The following is a 15,946-nucleotide window of genomic DNA, read 5'->3' as shown; positions in this document are numbered from 1 at the left end:
TTCTTAAAGTAAAAAAATTGAATTCCTGATCCCAAATGGACGTGCTACTGTATACTGTATTCAGTTTAGCACATCGACTGACAGAACCCACTTGGGTTCCTGCAATATAGCCATTACTGGCTAAGAGTCAGACTGCTCTTAGCCAATGAGCGGGCATTGTTATATACATTTTAACCCATTCTTTACAGTGTACACACAAAAGCACTGCACAGAGCACAATGATTTGTGAAGTGCTCTGCGGAGTCTATTTAGAAAGGGCAAATACGACTTAACTCGCACATGATCAGTATCACCATAGAATCAAAATACACAGGCAGACAAGTTTCTTAGTAAATCAATGATCTGTGGCATATAAAACTCATGTGAGTCCCTGCAATATGAAGTGTGTTTAAACATGACCAGACACGATTCTTAGTAAATTTATGCACAGGAGTCTCTGATGTCTGATGGGGAACTGATCCTTGTGTTACCTAATATCAGAATAGGAAAGGGACTGTTAATCCCTGATCAATATCAGTGCAGTTATTTCCACATACAGTAATGTTTTCCCTTTTCATATATTTTGGTGCTAAAGATGGAATGTAGTTACCATCTCGACGGCTGGGATGCTGGTGCTCAGAATACTGGCGCCGGAAACCAGACAGCCATCAAAATCCCTGTGCCAGAATCCCAACCACTGGCATCGGGATGGTACGTATTAGGGTTAGAGGGAGGGTTAGGTTTAGGGTTAGGCACTAGGGGGAGGGTTGGGGTTAGGCTCCGTGGTGGGAGAGGGGGAGAGTGTTAGAATGCAGGGGGGAGGGTTAGGGTTAGACTGCGGGAAAGGTGGGTTAGGGCACTTACCTTAACGGGTCGGAATTCTGACTGTCAGGATGCCGCTGTCGATATACTAACCTCCAGCATCCCGAACGCCAGGATCCCATACCCAACCCCTAAAGACCAGCATCCTTATTTGTACATAAGCATTTATATGTGGGAATCTGGTTAACTCTTCCTACATATCTTTTACACTATGGGCCCGATTCAGAGCCGCTTGCAAGCGGCCCGATGTTAATGAACTGCGCATGCACCACGTCCGGCATGTGCATGCGCAAGCCCCGCTGAGCAACTGAAGTTCAGTCGCTACAGGGCTCGCAACAAGACGTGGGCGGGTGGGGGGGGGTGGCTGCACAACTGCAGGAATTCCATTAGGAACACCTGGCGTTTGTAGGGCGGACTAACTGACATCACTACTGATGTCAGTAGTGGACTTCCTGTTCTGTTAGAGCAGGAAGTCCAATCAGCCTTGCGGCAGCTAGACCCTGCCCCAGGGTCTCGTCGCAAGGCGATGGTCGTGATTATCGCAACGGTCTCCTGGCCGCTCGCATAAGCTGTGAGTGGTCTCCCACAGCTTTGCGAGCGGCCGGAGAAAAATAAAAACATACGCCCACATTCCCTGCGAGCGGCCGCCAGCAGCGAGCGGCTCTGAATCAGGCCCTATGTTTTTAAAACATTTTTAAAATAACATTACTACTTTAAGTCTGTATCAAACAAGACCATGGCACTGTAGGATTAGACATTGCGCTTCTATGTAATTCTACACTTTACCCTGTATTGTGTTTTTGCCACGCAGCATCTCGCTTCAGATGTAATGTTCTTAGGCACCAGCATTGTCTTCTTTGATCTCATTGGGGTAGGGTATGCCCTAGAAAAGCAGCAACCACTGCACTGAAAAATCTGCACGTTAAACTTCTTTAAAAAAATTGGATGTTCCTTCAGTCTGCACTCAGGACAATCTGTGCACAGAAATAAATTAAGTTTATTTATAGAGTAAGTACAGTAAAGTGCAGAAATGCACGGTGATGATATATAGATTATAGCATACCAAACAACATAGATGATTTTTATTATCCTTTATTTATATGGTGCCACAAGGGTTCCACAGCGCCTCACAAAGTACATAAACAAATAAGTGAAATAGAAAACAGTGACTTACAATACAAAACAATGCAGGACAAGGGCATGGTTTATAAACATTGCTGTATTAGCGATTATATCACTCATACTTGTATAAGGAGCAGGGCGTAAGCAACCAAGTGTTAGGTGTCCTTGTTGGGAGTTAGGAATAGATGATAGTATGAGCAAGGGAGGGAGAAGCACATGAGGGAAGAGGGCTCCGGTCGTGAGAGCTTACATTCTAAAGGGGAGGGGCAGACAGACAGGGGTGACACAGATGGGGTAGACAGAGAGGAAGGAGCATGGAGCAGTGGGTTAGGATGAGAGCTGGAAGGCTTTGATGAAGTATTGGGTCTTGAGAGCCCGTTTGAAGATTTGTTGAGAATTGGAGAGTCTGATAGGGAGAGGGAGAGAGTTCCAAAGGTAGGGAGCAGCACAGGCAAAATCTTGGAGGTGGGAGTGGAAGGAGGAGAGGAGGCATGCATATGTTGGGCAAAGTGAGTGTAACAACCTTGAATTTGGTTCTGAAGGGGAGGAGAGCCAGTGTAGGGCTTGTAGGACAGGGGAGGCAGATGTAGAATGTTTGGAGAGGAAGATGATCCAGATAGCAGCACTGAGGACAGATTGGAGCGGAGAAAAGTGGGAGTCAGGGAGGCCAGATAGGAGGAAGTTACAGTAGTACAATCTGAAGATGAACAGTGAGATATATTCAGAATCGTATCAGGGAGCCTGGCTGAGGCTGGGGTTCTGAATGTGTCATAGTTCCTGTGGCCAAGGGCTCTGCATTGCCTAGCAGGAGAACAACATTTTTGAGGAGCAGTGTAAATACCTCCTAAACTCCAACAACTTGGGACAAAAGTACAAAACATGGAACGGCTGGACAGTCCCCTCCAATCTCAAGGGCTCCGCTAAAATCGGTTGTCACATAGTTTCTAATACCTGCAGTCATTTTATATTTTGTGTCATAGCCCATTAGAACACTGGGGCTGACCCGGTCGCTAAGCTGCATTCGCTTGCTATGGGCGATTGTCGCCCATCTGCGCATGCGTATGCGTCTAAATACACATGCGCGAACCAGTCATTGCATCCAGGAATCGTGCGCTCACAGTACACAGACTGGACGCAACTTTGAGTGACAGAATGTGCTGTTTGTGGGTGGTGACAGGGGAAGGTGCTTGTGAACGGGGGAGTGGATGTGCGAACGCAGGCGTGTCTGAGCGCCAAAACGAAGTTTAATGGGTGTGCATAATTAGCAAAGTAGCATCATTGGACATGTCACTTGGTTGTATTTTAGCCTGCAGTGATCCCAGTGCTTGCGGTGGAGTAGGGTCTACCGCAAGCGCTGCGTGCAGCTCCGATGGCACTCGATTAATCACAGACTTCCTTGAGATGACGTGTGCTAAGAGAGAAAGGTGGGCGGCTTTATACTCCTGCGTACGCTCACTACCATCGCTCTCTGAGACATAGAGGGCGTCCTTAAGCCAGACAGTGCGATCGCGGTATTTGCATACCCGGTCCCTTTTGGCAGCGAGAGAGCGCAGCTTAGCGACCGAGTCTGAATGAGCTCCACTGTCAGAAAGATGCAGGGCAAGGAGGAAGGGAGGCTTTAGCTGTCAGCAATAGAGTGGGCAGTAATAGTTTACTTTTAAATGGTACTGTAATGTAAATGCAGACAAAATGTTTTACCTATTTTTGGGGTTTAGTGGTACTTTAAACTTAATTACAGTTGTCACATAATTAATGTGACAATGTAAACAGTAGATTGATAGAATATACATCAGTACCTGGAGCCAGTAAATTTTCTTCAGGGTAGGCATGAAGGACATGCATGCAGACTGACACAAAGACCAGAACAACTGCTACGTATTTCCCATAACAATCCATAGTGTTCCTGGAAAACAGTAAAAGAAATACTTAACTAGATTGACATTTTACAATATTTTATACAATAAGATAGTATAGTGATACATCCAGTTGCATACTTTTCTATAATCAGTTCTCCATGTATGGTTGTGTGCTGAAAATATAGAGAAAAAAAAAGAAAAGAAAAAGTGTTCTTATAATTTAGTTGTCAAATTGAGCGTCTATTGCAATGAGCAGTAGCTCAGAGCAACATCCAGTCAGTTTTGAAAAAGTAGATGCCTAGTCTACAGTGCTACTAATTTTCATTTTGTACCCAGATTATGCCAACATTCATTTTATGATCTTATAACTGTTGTGCCAATTATATTATATTAGAAACTAGTGACTGTATGACTATGGGCCTGATTCAGAGCCGGACGCTATTTGCGCTCGCTCGATCATTAAAAAGGGGTGGCTATTCAAATGAACCGTTCGCACTTTGCGGTCTGTTCATGCCTCTATGTCTGAACGAGCAAACAAAACTTGCGGTCGTAATTTTGAAAAAGACGCCCCCTGGCCGCTCGCACCATACGTCATGTCCGCTATTTAATAGATTAATCGAGTACATCGAACAGCGTATGAACTGCTCGCTATTCTTGTGGTTGGTTTTTCCTACCACAATCTTGCGAGCAGTTCTGACTATAAATCAACCAAGTGACGTGGTTAATGAAGCTCCTGTATTAATTATGCACACCCATAAAACGCCCGTTTTGACCTTTAAGCACGCCTGCGTTCTGATCTCCACTCCCCATTTTCAAGCACCTTCCCCTGTTACCACCCACATACGCCTCCTCCTGTCACTCAAAATAGCAGGCATTCGCTATTTAGCGAACAAACGATTTTCGGCCGCACTGACTGGTTTGCGCATGCGTATTAAAATCCATACGCATGCGCAGTTGTGCGAACATCGGACGGAAGGAACGAGCGGCCGCTTACGAGCGGCCGCTTACGAGCGGCTCTGAATCAGACCCTATGTACCAAGAGTGCATAGTCTGAACCCATATGTTTATTTACCAGCAGTACCCAGATTGTGTAAGCATTGAACCATATGATTATAAAACGGTTGTGCCCAGATTGTACCCACAGCTTGTGGCTTTATGATTATGTAAAAGTAGAGGTCACATTGGGCCATATGATTTTATACCAAAAGTGCAGAGTATTTGTTAATACTTACTGTGCCTTATTTCATATCATCTTATAAGATAACTGGCTTAAATGAGGCCCTGATTCAGAGCCGGACGCTCTGACAGAGCGCTCGCTCTGAATCAGGGCCGTCCCTCTTACTTTTTGGAGCGGCCTCCTGGCCGCTCGCATAGCTGTGGGTGACCACCCACAGCTATAGCGAGCGGCCAAAATGATGGTCGCGATGGTCAAGACCATCGCGACCATCGGGCTTGCGACGAGACCCTTGTGGTAGGGTCTCATCTGCCGCAAGCCCTGGAGTGCTTTTGGCTCTATCAGAGCCAAAAGCACTCCCACTGACATCACTAGTGGGAGAAAACATGGAGAATCAGAATTTTGAATTCTGAGAAAACATGGAGAATCAGAATTTTGAATTCTTTGTTTCAAAATCTTAATCTGCTAGGCAGTGATTTTTATTTAAATTGACGGAATTTTGATCTTTTTTGGTCAAATTAAAACCTCATTTATGAACGATATTTTAAAAATCTTGTGGATTTTCCGATTCCTTTCACTGGCCCTTTCACTTAACAACATGTGTGATATACAGGGCTTAAAGTGGGCTGGAACGGGGTGGAACTGTGTTCCGTCAATTCTATTTGGTGACGAAACCAGTTCCGCCTCCTCTGGCCCACCTCCACAGAGAGGATCCATTTGCCGGGTGCCCACTGAGATTTTGTTACCAGCTCCTTCCCTACAGCGCCTGGAGTGCCAGTGGCAGCTGGAAGCTGGAGTAGGGATGGCCATCGACCATCGATGATTCAAAACCATCAATGCTTTATGGCCGATGTTAAATATTTTTACTATTGATGGCTAAGAGCCAATGGTTCTTAGCCATCAATGAATGAGTGGGAGCAGATGGGGGTTTTTTTTCGGTCGGGACGGAGCTTAGCCCTGCCCCTTCTTTTTGATTGGCCCGCAGACTGCCGTTCTCCCCCGCAGCGGTGGATCACTATAGATGGTTTGTGTGCCATCGATGGCAACCATCGATGGACTCTCCCACGATGGCCATCCCTAGGCTGGAGTTTACTCCTGAGCCATGGCTTCTGCAGTGGGCACTATGAGAGAGACGTCTCTCCATAGGATCTTTGGACTGGACGGCAGCTTAATGTAAGTATTGTTTTTTTTGTGCAAGCGGCACTACTACAGGGGGCACTACTACAAGGGGAATTGCTACTGGGGGCATTACTAATGGTGGCACTACTGCAGGGGGCATTACTACTGGGGGCACAACTACAGGGGGCATTACCACTGGGGGCATTATTACTGGGGACATTACTACAGGGGACATTACCACTGGGAGCACTACTACAGAGGGCATTACCACTAGGGGCACTACTACAGAGGGCATTACAACTGGGGGCATTACTACTGGGGGCATTACTACAGGGGGAAGGTTTTAAGGATATCGATGCTTGACCACAGGTGACTTAATTAGTCACTCAGTCAATTTGATTCAACCACCTGCTCTCAACCATAGATATCTCTAAAACATGAACTGTTGGGTGTGCCTTGAGGACCGCATTTGGAAAGCTCTGTGATAAACTATGGTTTGGGAATATTTTATTAACTTAAGCACTTAACTGGCATGGTCACATGTAATGGCATATAGTTTAAATACCAACAGCCGGGTTGCCGTCTGTTGAAATCCCAGCGTCGGAGTCCCGACCCGGGATTTAACATAGATGGTTAAGTCCAGATGCCAGCCCACAGACCAATGCCGGATCTCGACAGGCAGCATCCCGATCGAAGGTCACCCGAGCTGCCTTTAGCTGTTAGCCATGGGATGGGGGGGAGAGGTTTAGCTTTAGGCACCACAGGGGGGTTAGTTAGGCTCTGGGGTGGAGGTTAGGGTTAGGCACCACTGGGGGGGTTATGATTAGGCACTAAGGAGGGAAGGGTAAGGTTTAGGCACTAAAGGAGAGGGTTAGTGTGCAGGGCGTGGGGTGGGGAAGGTTAGGATTAGCGTGCAAGAAGGGAGGGTTAGGGGGAGAATGGGAAGGGTGAATATACTTATCCGACCCCTGTTGGGATTCCTAGCATTGGGATGCCGCTGTCTGCATTTTGACAGCAGGCATTCCGACTGCCAGGATTTAAAACCTAATCCGATGTGACCACATCCAGCTGTGCTTCAGCAGGATGCACAACCGCACTGCCCCACTGAGAGGAGATCCGTTCTGCACATGTATAGAATGGATCTCCTCTGACTCCCCGGATCCCCCTGCAGTGATGCGGCAGTCTGTGAACACCGATATCACTGCCAGAATCGCACCCCACAAGTGCAGAGATCAGCTGCTGCAGTGGGGACTGATCATCAGTCTCACCTGACACACACTCCCCTGTGCTCTGTATGTGGAGGAAGAGAGGGAGTAATACCCCACAGGGGACCTGCTATCAGTGGGGGAGGGACAAAATAAAGTAATATGACGTGGGAGGGGTAAAATAATAATAAAAATTAGAGTTATGGTAAGAACTTACATTTGTTAACTCTCTTTCTTCGAAGTCCATAGGGCGCACAGGGAGACTTTGGGGTGTAGGTGATGGGAACCAATTTGGGCACTACGCAGTTAAAGCTTTAGCTCCCAGGATGCACTGGGTCCACTCTCCCTATACACTGCCCCTGAGCCAGAGGCACCTCAGTTGGTAATAAGCCAAAGGCCGGAGGAGGTACGAGAGAAGGAAGACTGGTACACTCAAGAAACACTCTCACAGAAAAGGAGACAGGAAACTGGTGACCAGCAATATCGCTCATATGAAGCCAGGTGCGTCAGGGCGTGTGCCCTGTGGACCCTATGGACAAAGGTAAGTTCTTACCATAACTCTTATTTTCTTCTTCAGGGTCCATAGGCTCCACAGGGAGACCTTGGGGATGTCCTAAAGCAGTCCTTTTAAGGGTGGGGACACTCCTGCACTGAGAGGAGAATCCGGCACCCAAAGGAAGCATCCTGAAAAGTAAAGGTATCAAATGCATAGAACCTTAGAAAGGTCTGGACAGAAGACCACAGGGCCACTTTACAAAGCTGAACAGCCGAGGCACCATGGCGAGCTACCCACGAGGGACTCACAGATCAAGTAGAATGAGCCTTAACAGAAGGTGGAATAGGCAGGCCTGCCTGTGTGTAAGCCTCTGAGATAGTCATATAAAGCCATCTAGCCAATGTTTGTTTATTGGCTGGCCATCACTTCTTGTGAAATCTGTAGAGCACAAACAAAGAGTCTGATTTCTGAAGAGAACTGTTACAGTCCACATAAATCCTGAGGGTGCGGACCACATCCAATGAGGCCTCACCTGCCGAGAGGTCTGTTGATAGAAAGGCCGGTACAATAACTTCCTGATTAATATGGAAACTAGAAACCACCTAGGAAGGAATTCATCGTGAGTATGAAGCACCGCCCTGTCCTGGTGAAATATCAGAAAGGGAGGACGACAGGAGAGTGCTCTCAAATCTGACACCCTCCTAGCAAATGCAATAGCCAAGAGAAAAAGTCTACTGCCAAATCGCAAAGAGCCACCGGGGGGGACAAAGGGAGGTTGAATCCGGAGGACACTCTGGAGGATGGTGTGGACATCTGGAATCCGAGCAATTCTACATTGGAACCACACAGATAGTGCAGAGACATGCACTTTCAACGAGGCCAGATGTAGGCCGAGGTCCAATCCAGCTTGAAGGAATGCCAGCATTCTGGAGATTCGAAACACGTCAGGGCCACAATCTATTGTACAACACCACTGGAAATATGTATGCCACACTCTATGGTAGATCCTGGTGGAGGCAGGCTTACATGTTCCAAGCATCATGTTGATGACCGAGCTATAGAATCCTTTGGACCTTAGGAGGGATGTCTCAAGAGCCATGCCGTCAAAGACAGACAATCCAGGTCTGGGTAAAGGCAAGTACCCTGATACAACAGGTCCGGACGTTGAGGCAGTAGGAACAGTGTGTCGATGGAGAGACTCCGAAGATCTGAATACCAATGACATCTGGGCCAAGCTGGAGCCACCAGGACAATGCCTCCGTCTTGTTTGAACTTACGAAGAGCTCGAGGAAGCAGGGAGACTGGAGGAAATCGGTACGCAAACCGGAAGGTCCATTTTACTAACAGAGCATCCACCAGGCTTGCTTCGGCATCTCTTGTTCTGGACCCATACACTGGTAACTTGTGATTGTGTCGAGAGGCCATGAGGTCCACCTCTGGGAGACCCCATTTGTCCACTAGGAGTTGAAACACCTCTTGGTGAAGAGACCATTCCCCTGATGCATGTCGTGATGGCTGAGGAAGTCCACTTCCTAATAGAGAACTAATGGAATGAACACTGCCGAAATGGCCGGGAGATTAGATTCTGCTCATGTCAGAATGTGTAACACTTCTATCATTGCTGCCCGACTTCTAGTGCCTCCCTGATGGTTGATGTAAGCCAATGTGGTTTTATCCTCCTGTTTGGAGGCCAGGCGTCTTGTACTCCAGGCCTGTTTCTTAGGCTTGGCAGTCTTCTTTGCAGAGGACTGCCTAGGGAAGGACTGCCCTTTGGATTTTGGAGAGCAGAAATGCAGATTTGGATTTGGCCAATGTGTCAACAATCTTGTCCAGGTCTGGGCCAAACAAAATCTCCCCGTTATAGGGTAAGGCCTCCAGGCCTTTCTTAGAATCTGCATCCGCGCTCCAATAGCGTAGCCATAGGGAACGGCGTGCAGACACGGCCGCAGCCGAGACCCTAGATGTCAGTAGACTAGCATCCAGAGAGGCCTCACCAATATATATGCAGCCGCATCCCTAATATGGCCGACCAGTGACACCTGATTCTCTGGAACCTCCAAGGAGTCCTCAAGTGTATCAGCCCAACTCTCTATAGCCTTAGCTATACAGGGCAGCCATGGACGGCCGGGCAACAGCTCCTGAAATAGAGTATATAGACTTTAGGCAAGATTCCACCTTCCCATCCATAGGATCCTATAAGGAAGAAATGGAAGGCATAGGTAACGTTGCACTTTTAATTAATCGTGTAACGTGTGAATCCACCGCAGGGGGTGATTCTTACAATGAACCTCAGGAAATGGTTAACATGAGGTCAAACATTTCTGAGGTTGATACCTCTTACCAGGAGATTGCCAGGCCTCAGCCATGTGATCCACCAGCTGATCTGATAGAGGGAATACTGCCTAAGATACCTTTATCTATTTAAACAGAGGGTGTTTGGTTATAGAGGATGACAAACCAGCCCCTATATCCAATGTGGACCTGACCGCACGCACCAAGGCAGGAATATTAATTCTGGACTTGGGCTTAGCCTCTTGCAGAGGGGAGTCAGGTTCAGGGGCATCAGCGACCTCTCCGTCTTCAGATGACATCTCAGGTTCTGATAGCTGTGTGGATTGAGATGATGACACAGGATGCTTAGGCAGTCTTACAGGTTTCTCACTCAGCAACATGGTCTGAATGGCCATAGAGGTCATAGCCAGACTCTGTACAGAGGTAGAGAACACATCCTCCCATGGTGGAGGACCACCCTGTAATAATCCCACTGTGGGAACGACCGCCTGCTGTGGTACAGGATGGGTCTGCACAATCAGTGGAAGTCCCTGTGAGTAAGGCACAGGCTGCTGTGGTACCCCATAGGAGGAACAACAGTCAGGACCGCCAGGCGGTCCACGATGGAGGCCAGCATCTGAGAAAAAAATGCCCAAGGGAGCTCCTGTACTGATGTCGGGGGGTTATGGGCACATGGTGAGTTATAACATCTCATACATAACCCATCCGAAACCACATCCTCCTCACTGAAAACTGCAGTACATAGTCTGCAAGTTTGCGACAAAAGTACAGGCATGTGTCCATTACCATTGTCAGACATGTCTGCAGGGTAAATGACGCACAATAGCGCACTGTGGAGCTCATTCAGACGTTCGTTTGCACCCAGCGTATGCAAATTCAGCCAAGTGACGGCACGGCAGGCGATCGCACAGCAAGGCATTAGCACGGCCACTATGTTTTGACGTGCGATCACTTTGTGTATGCAGACGTCCACTGGCCTGTCTTAAGGCTCCCACTTGCGCATATCATCTCCAGGAAGTGTATGCAACCATCGGTACATCGGGTACCATCGGAAGCGAATGCAGCGCTTGAGGTTGATTATACCCAACCTCAAGCACTGCGATCACTTCATTGTGAAATACAACCAGCTGACGTGTACTATGACGCTGCCTGTTAATTACACTGCACAACAATGAAAATGTTACTTCTAATTGATTTCAGCATGCAGAGAATGAATCTGACATTTAAAACTCTCAGTTAGCTCTGAGTTCCGAGATATAGCTCATTTATGACAATGTAGGGGTATTCCTAGTGAAGTGGGCAGAATGGAGAGAATCTTACCAGTAATCTGCGTTAAGCGCAGAGGGGGTGGGGCCTAATGACCCAATTAAATGAATGAGTTATTTGTTCCCTCCCCTATTCAAATATATGCGATTCACGGGATTACCCACACAAGATAACTGTGGTGCACTGAGTGACAAGCATAGTGAGCGATTCCACCAAGACATTTCAGCAATGGAACAAAGATATCAGGGAAGGTGAATCACTACTGTTGGACAGTGACAAGAGATGCCCCAGAAGAGGAGTACAAGCGACAAGCAGAGAGAAATCACCCCCATGAATAGGCCACTGTATTACATAGTACTTTCGTATGCTGTATGTTTGTTTTGTATGCTGTATGTTTGTTTCGTTTTGTGTTCTTATTTGTGATTGATTTAAAACAACTGTTATTTATTTTCTCTTCAAGAAGATATCTGATTATTTACATTATTTATATACAGTATAGTGCAAGTAGTGTAGCTCAAAAAATAGAGCTAGGAAAAACATTCTGAAATCATTTTAATTTTCTTGACCTCAAATTAGTAATGTATGACTATTCTTAGAAAGGAAACAAATGAAAAGTATTAATTTGTTGTACAGTGTTATGCACGCCTCTGGAATGGCATTGAGACGCTCAGACACGCCTGCGTTCGCATATCCACTCTCCCGTTTCTAGCAGCCAGTCCCTGTCACCACCCATAAATGGCTTCCCCTGTCACTCACTCTGCTGGGCAGTCTATGCGCCTACGAGCGAGCATTTCCCAATCTCTAACACTGGTTCGCGCACACGCACTGCGATGAATACGCATTCGCAGATTGCGACAATCAGCCAGCTACGAGCAAACACATCCTAACGAGCGGTCTGATTCAGGCCCTGTGTACAAAGCAACCACTAGTATGTATAGATACTAACAGGGAGCAATATACTGGTCCTGTCTTATGCTTATGTAAGCTGCAGGAACCCTGAGCCAAGATATGGCACAGTTCAGTACACAACAGTATGTGACAGACCTCAGTAATATTGAATTATATCTATATGTATATGAGGTCAGGCATGAACCACCCTAACAACACCTGTATTAGGGCAGAATGAGAGAAAGTGTATAGCCATAAGCTGACAGACTGAAAAAAGACACAGATAGTTAGCGCTAGCACAAGTCACATACAATGCAGGAAAGACGCTGCAAAGCAGCATTATACTCAACTACACAGACGCAGTGTCTGGTAGGAAATAGCACTACATACGCTGACCCTGGGGAGAGTACGCTGACCATGTCAACCATTTGTACCTGTCGACCTTCTTACATGTCGACCTTTAGTGTGTCGACCTTTTGTACCTGTCAGTCTATTGACTGTCTAACAACTGGGGTCGATCTAGACATGGTCTAACTAATTACTGTCTATCTACAGTCCGCCACCCGCCTCAGGGCACTTGCAGGGGTGCTACGGGTTAGTGGTCCAGTACCAAATAAAATTATATTTAGTCATTGTGATTGGCAGCCATTAGCACTGGTTTTGCCTATCAAAAACTATGTGGACAATGGACCTGACTCAGGCCCGTTTGCTAGTTGCGGCCTCTCGCTTCCAGCGTATGGTAATTCAGCTAAGTGACGTCAAGGCAGCTGCTCGCACAGCAAGGCATAAGCATACCCACTATGTCTGGGCGAGCGATCACTTTGTGTTTATAGATGCCCATTAGCCTGTCTTTAGCCGCCCACTAGTGTATGTCATCTCCAGGAAGTATATACAACCATCGGTACATCGGGTTCCATCAAATCTGACTGCAGCGCTTACGCTTGTCTGTACCCTACCACAAGCACTGCGAGCACTTCAGTGTATTATTCAACCTGATGACGTGTACTATGACGCTGCCTGTTAATTATGCATGCCCCAGAAATGGCGTGAAAACACTCTGGCATGCCTGCATCCACAACTCCATTCCCCCGTTACTACTGGCCTGCCCCTTACACCACCCACAAACGGCCTCTCCTGTCACTCATTCCACTGGGCTGTCTTTGCAGGGCGAGCGAGAAATTTCCGATCGCTCGTAATAGTTTGTGCACGCGCACTGTGAACTACACGCATGCGCACACTAGTAAACATCGTCTGCAATGAGCGGCCGCTTGCTAGCGACCGCCTCTGAATGAGCTCCAATATGCGGACAAAAAGAAGTGCAGCCCGGTCAACCACCACATAAATGAACCTAAGAGTGACATAAAAGCACAATCAGTGGCGTCATGATGGGGGCAAGGGTGGGTGCGGGCCACACCCGGGTGTCACCCTCAGAAGGGGTGAAACCAAAATGCCGGCTCCTCTGCACTGACGGGAGCCGGGTGCTGCAGTAGTGGGAAATTCTCCTGCAGCACCCGGCTCCTATCATAGAAGAGGAGCTGACAGTGCTGCCAGCCCAGTCTTCGGGGGCAGCCCAACATCTCTGGTAGTGAAGTCATGAGGATCCCCCACGAGACTATGCCCCTTTATTTTAGGTAACGCCCCCTTTTGAGTGTGGGTGCGCCTCCGTAGCGCAGAGATAGAGTGCGCACCGGGTGTTACCAGACCCAGTGATGCCTCTGAGCGCAATTTACTACATTTCATTTTTGCTGAAATGATCATATCAAGAAACTTTTGGCCCAGAGGTCGCGTGGAAAAAATACTGATACTCTAGCACTGTGATTCAAATAAGTTTGGGAACCACTGGTCTATACAAAAGCACTTCTGTATTTTGTTAGTAAATTTTCCTAGGAACACTCTTTTACGCAGAAATTTTATACCAATCTTATGTAGAAATTGGGCATTAGTCAACATCTGTAACAATCTCTGTCTGTTGCAGTGGTGATTTATCTTACTGTAATTTTGCAAAAACATTACTAGTTTTCTTATTTTTTGTGCATGTATTTTGAGGAAAGGAATGGCTGCCACCTAGTGGAACAAGTAAGTATAGTTAACTTTATTTAATAGTTTATTTTGTTTTCTGTCAAAAGAAAACTTGATCAGCTAAACTACATGTGCAGAATGTGTCTGCACATTCAATAATCTGTACTCTATGGGGGAAATGTAATAACCTGTGAGATACAGGCATTGGCAAGATTCCTGCAAGTCTGCACACTGTCTTAACCCTTTTGCTGCTGAATGTATTTTCACCACAGTGCTGACACAATTTCTCGACGTTAGCTGGTCACATTCCAACATTCCAATGTGACAGATTTTTTATGCAGTTCTCACACAATTAAAATACTTTGTTTTTTGTGTTTTCTTTTTATAAACACTACAAAGAAATACTTTGTGGATTTTGTTTCAACATTATAAATCAGGGGCCAAATGTAATTGGGTGAGAGTGTAGAAAGTGTGAGAGTTTAGCAGTAAGCTCTCACATTGGTCGAGTTCTATCTCCAAAATGGGAAAACATCTGGATGAGAGGTTTTTGAGTCTGAAAAACATGCGAGTTTGCTCTGTTGCTTTGTTCTTGGACTGTAGTACATTGGCCGAGTTTAAAAAGTGTGAGAAAACTCTCATGATGTATTTTTTAAAAAAAAATTTAGCAAATGTTTCCTGTCTCAATTTAAACTCTTACTACAGTATGTGGAGGAATAATATGGTAACCTAACAAGGCCTACCATTTAAAATAGACAATCTACCACATTAAACGAGGGGAGCCTTTTTTATTTGACATGAGATGAGGGTAGGTATGGGCTTTAGATCTCCCCCATCTGTGGAAAATAGTTTTTTTTTGTGTCATTTTTCTGTCATTGTCTGGTGATAATCGTACAAAAACTAATAATGGGGGAATCTCCTCTTTCAAAGCAGGGTACCCCCATGTGTGTGGGGGCCAGTATGGGGAAGATAGGACAGAATGTGCACTTCCCCATCTATGGATTACTTTTTCCCCTTAGAGCTGGACTCCCTGCTTTCAAATATGGGTGCCCACACGATGGCAGCTGTTATTATGGAAGTCATAGGGCACTTAATGCCCTACACCCACATATATAAAACATTTGTTTTCCATAGTGTGGGGTAACATTGTCTGATGATCACAAGTAATCACCGGACAATGGGGGAAATGTGGTATCAGCGCACGTTATGTACACTGGTACCGCTTCTCCCCCATGTATTATAGTGGGGTTCAGTGTTATATAACAGGGGTAATATTTTAAAATTATTTCTACTTCAAAACATTAGACAGGCTCGGCAGAATTGTGCCGATGCCTGCATCTTAAAGGCTATTAGATTTCACCCTATATTAGTGTTTCACAGCCCCAGTCCCAAGTGAAATAATTAGCCCCTCCTGTGGATCTTTTAAAATGTGCCAGACATTTATGAATACTCCAGTGTACTAACTGGGAGTTCTGGAAAACATGCACTGTTAGAGCTAAGGAGTGAAATGAGTGTCATCATAGGGAGACTGAGAACATGATGAGTCAGTGAGGCTAGAGGATACATTTGCTGCAGCGTAGCTATAACTATGGTTTCTGGGAGGCTGACATTGGAGCACAGGGTGGATATGGCTGGGCAGAGGAAAATGGGCCACTTGTGTGTAGGGGAGGGGAAAGGGCCACCGGCGTGATGGGGAGGGCAAAAGGCCACA

General features: G+C 46.5%; 1 protein-coding gene across 3 annotated transcripts in view; it reads right to left on the bottom strand.

The window, feature by feature from the left end:
* CGA (glycoprotein hormones, alpha polypeptide) overlaps positions 1 to 15,946 on the bottom strand; it is a 69,004-nt gene that overhangs the window by 8,920 nt on the left and 44,138 nt on the right. For all 3 annotated transcript variants that reach the window (XM_088471995.1, XM_088471997.1, XM_088471996.1), the window contains exons 2-3: positions 3,720 to 3,826; positions 1,588 to 1,775 (exon numbers count right to left, since the gene is read on the bottom strand). In XM_088471995.1, coding sequence (XP_088328121.1) covers positions 1,588 to 1,775; positions 3,720 to 3,826 — 295 coding nt within the window. The remainder of the gene's footprint in view (positions 1 to 1,587; positions 1,776 to 3,719; positions 3,827 to 15,946) is intronic.

The sequence above is a fragment of the Taudactylus pleione genome, unplaced genomic scaffold (assembly GCF_031769625.1).
Source record: "Taudactylus pleione unplaced genomic scaffold, aTauple2 ptg000015l, whole genome shotgun sequence".
NCBI classification, from domain to species: Eukaryota; Metazoa; Chordata; class Amphibia; order Anura; family Myobatrachidae; genus Taudactylus; species Taudactylus pleione.
This window is presented reverse-complemented; position numbering and strand designations above follow the sequence as displayed.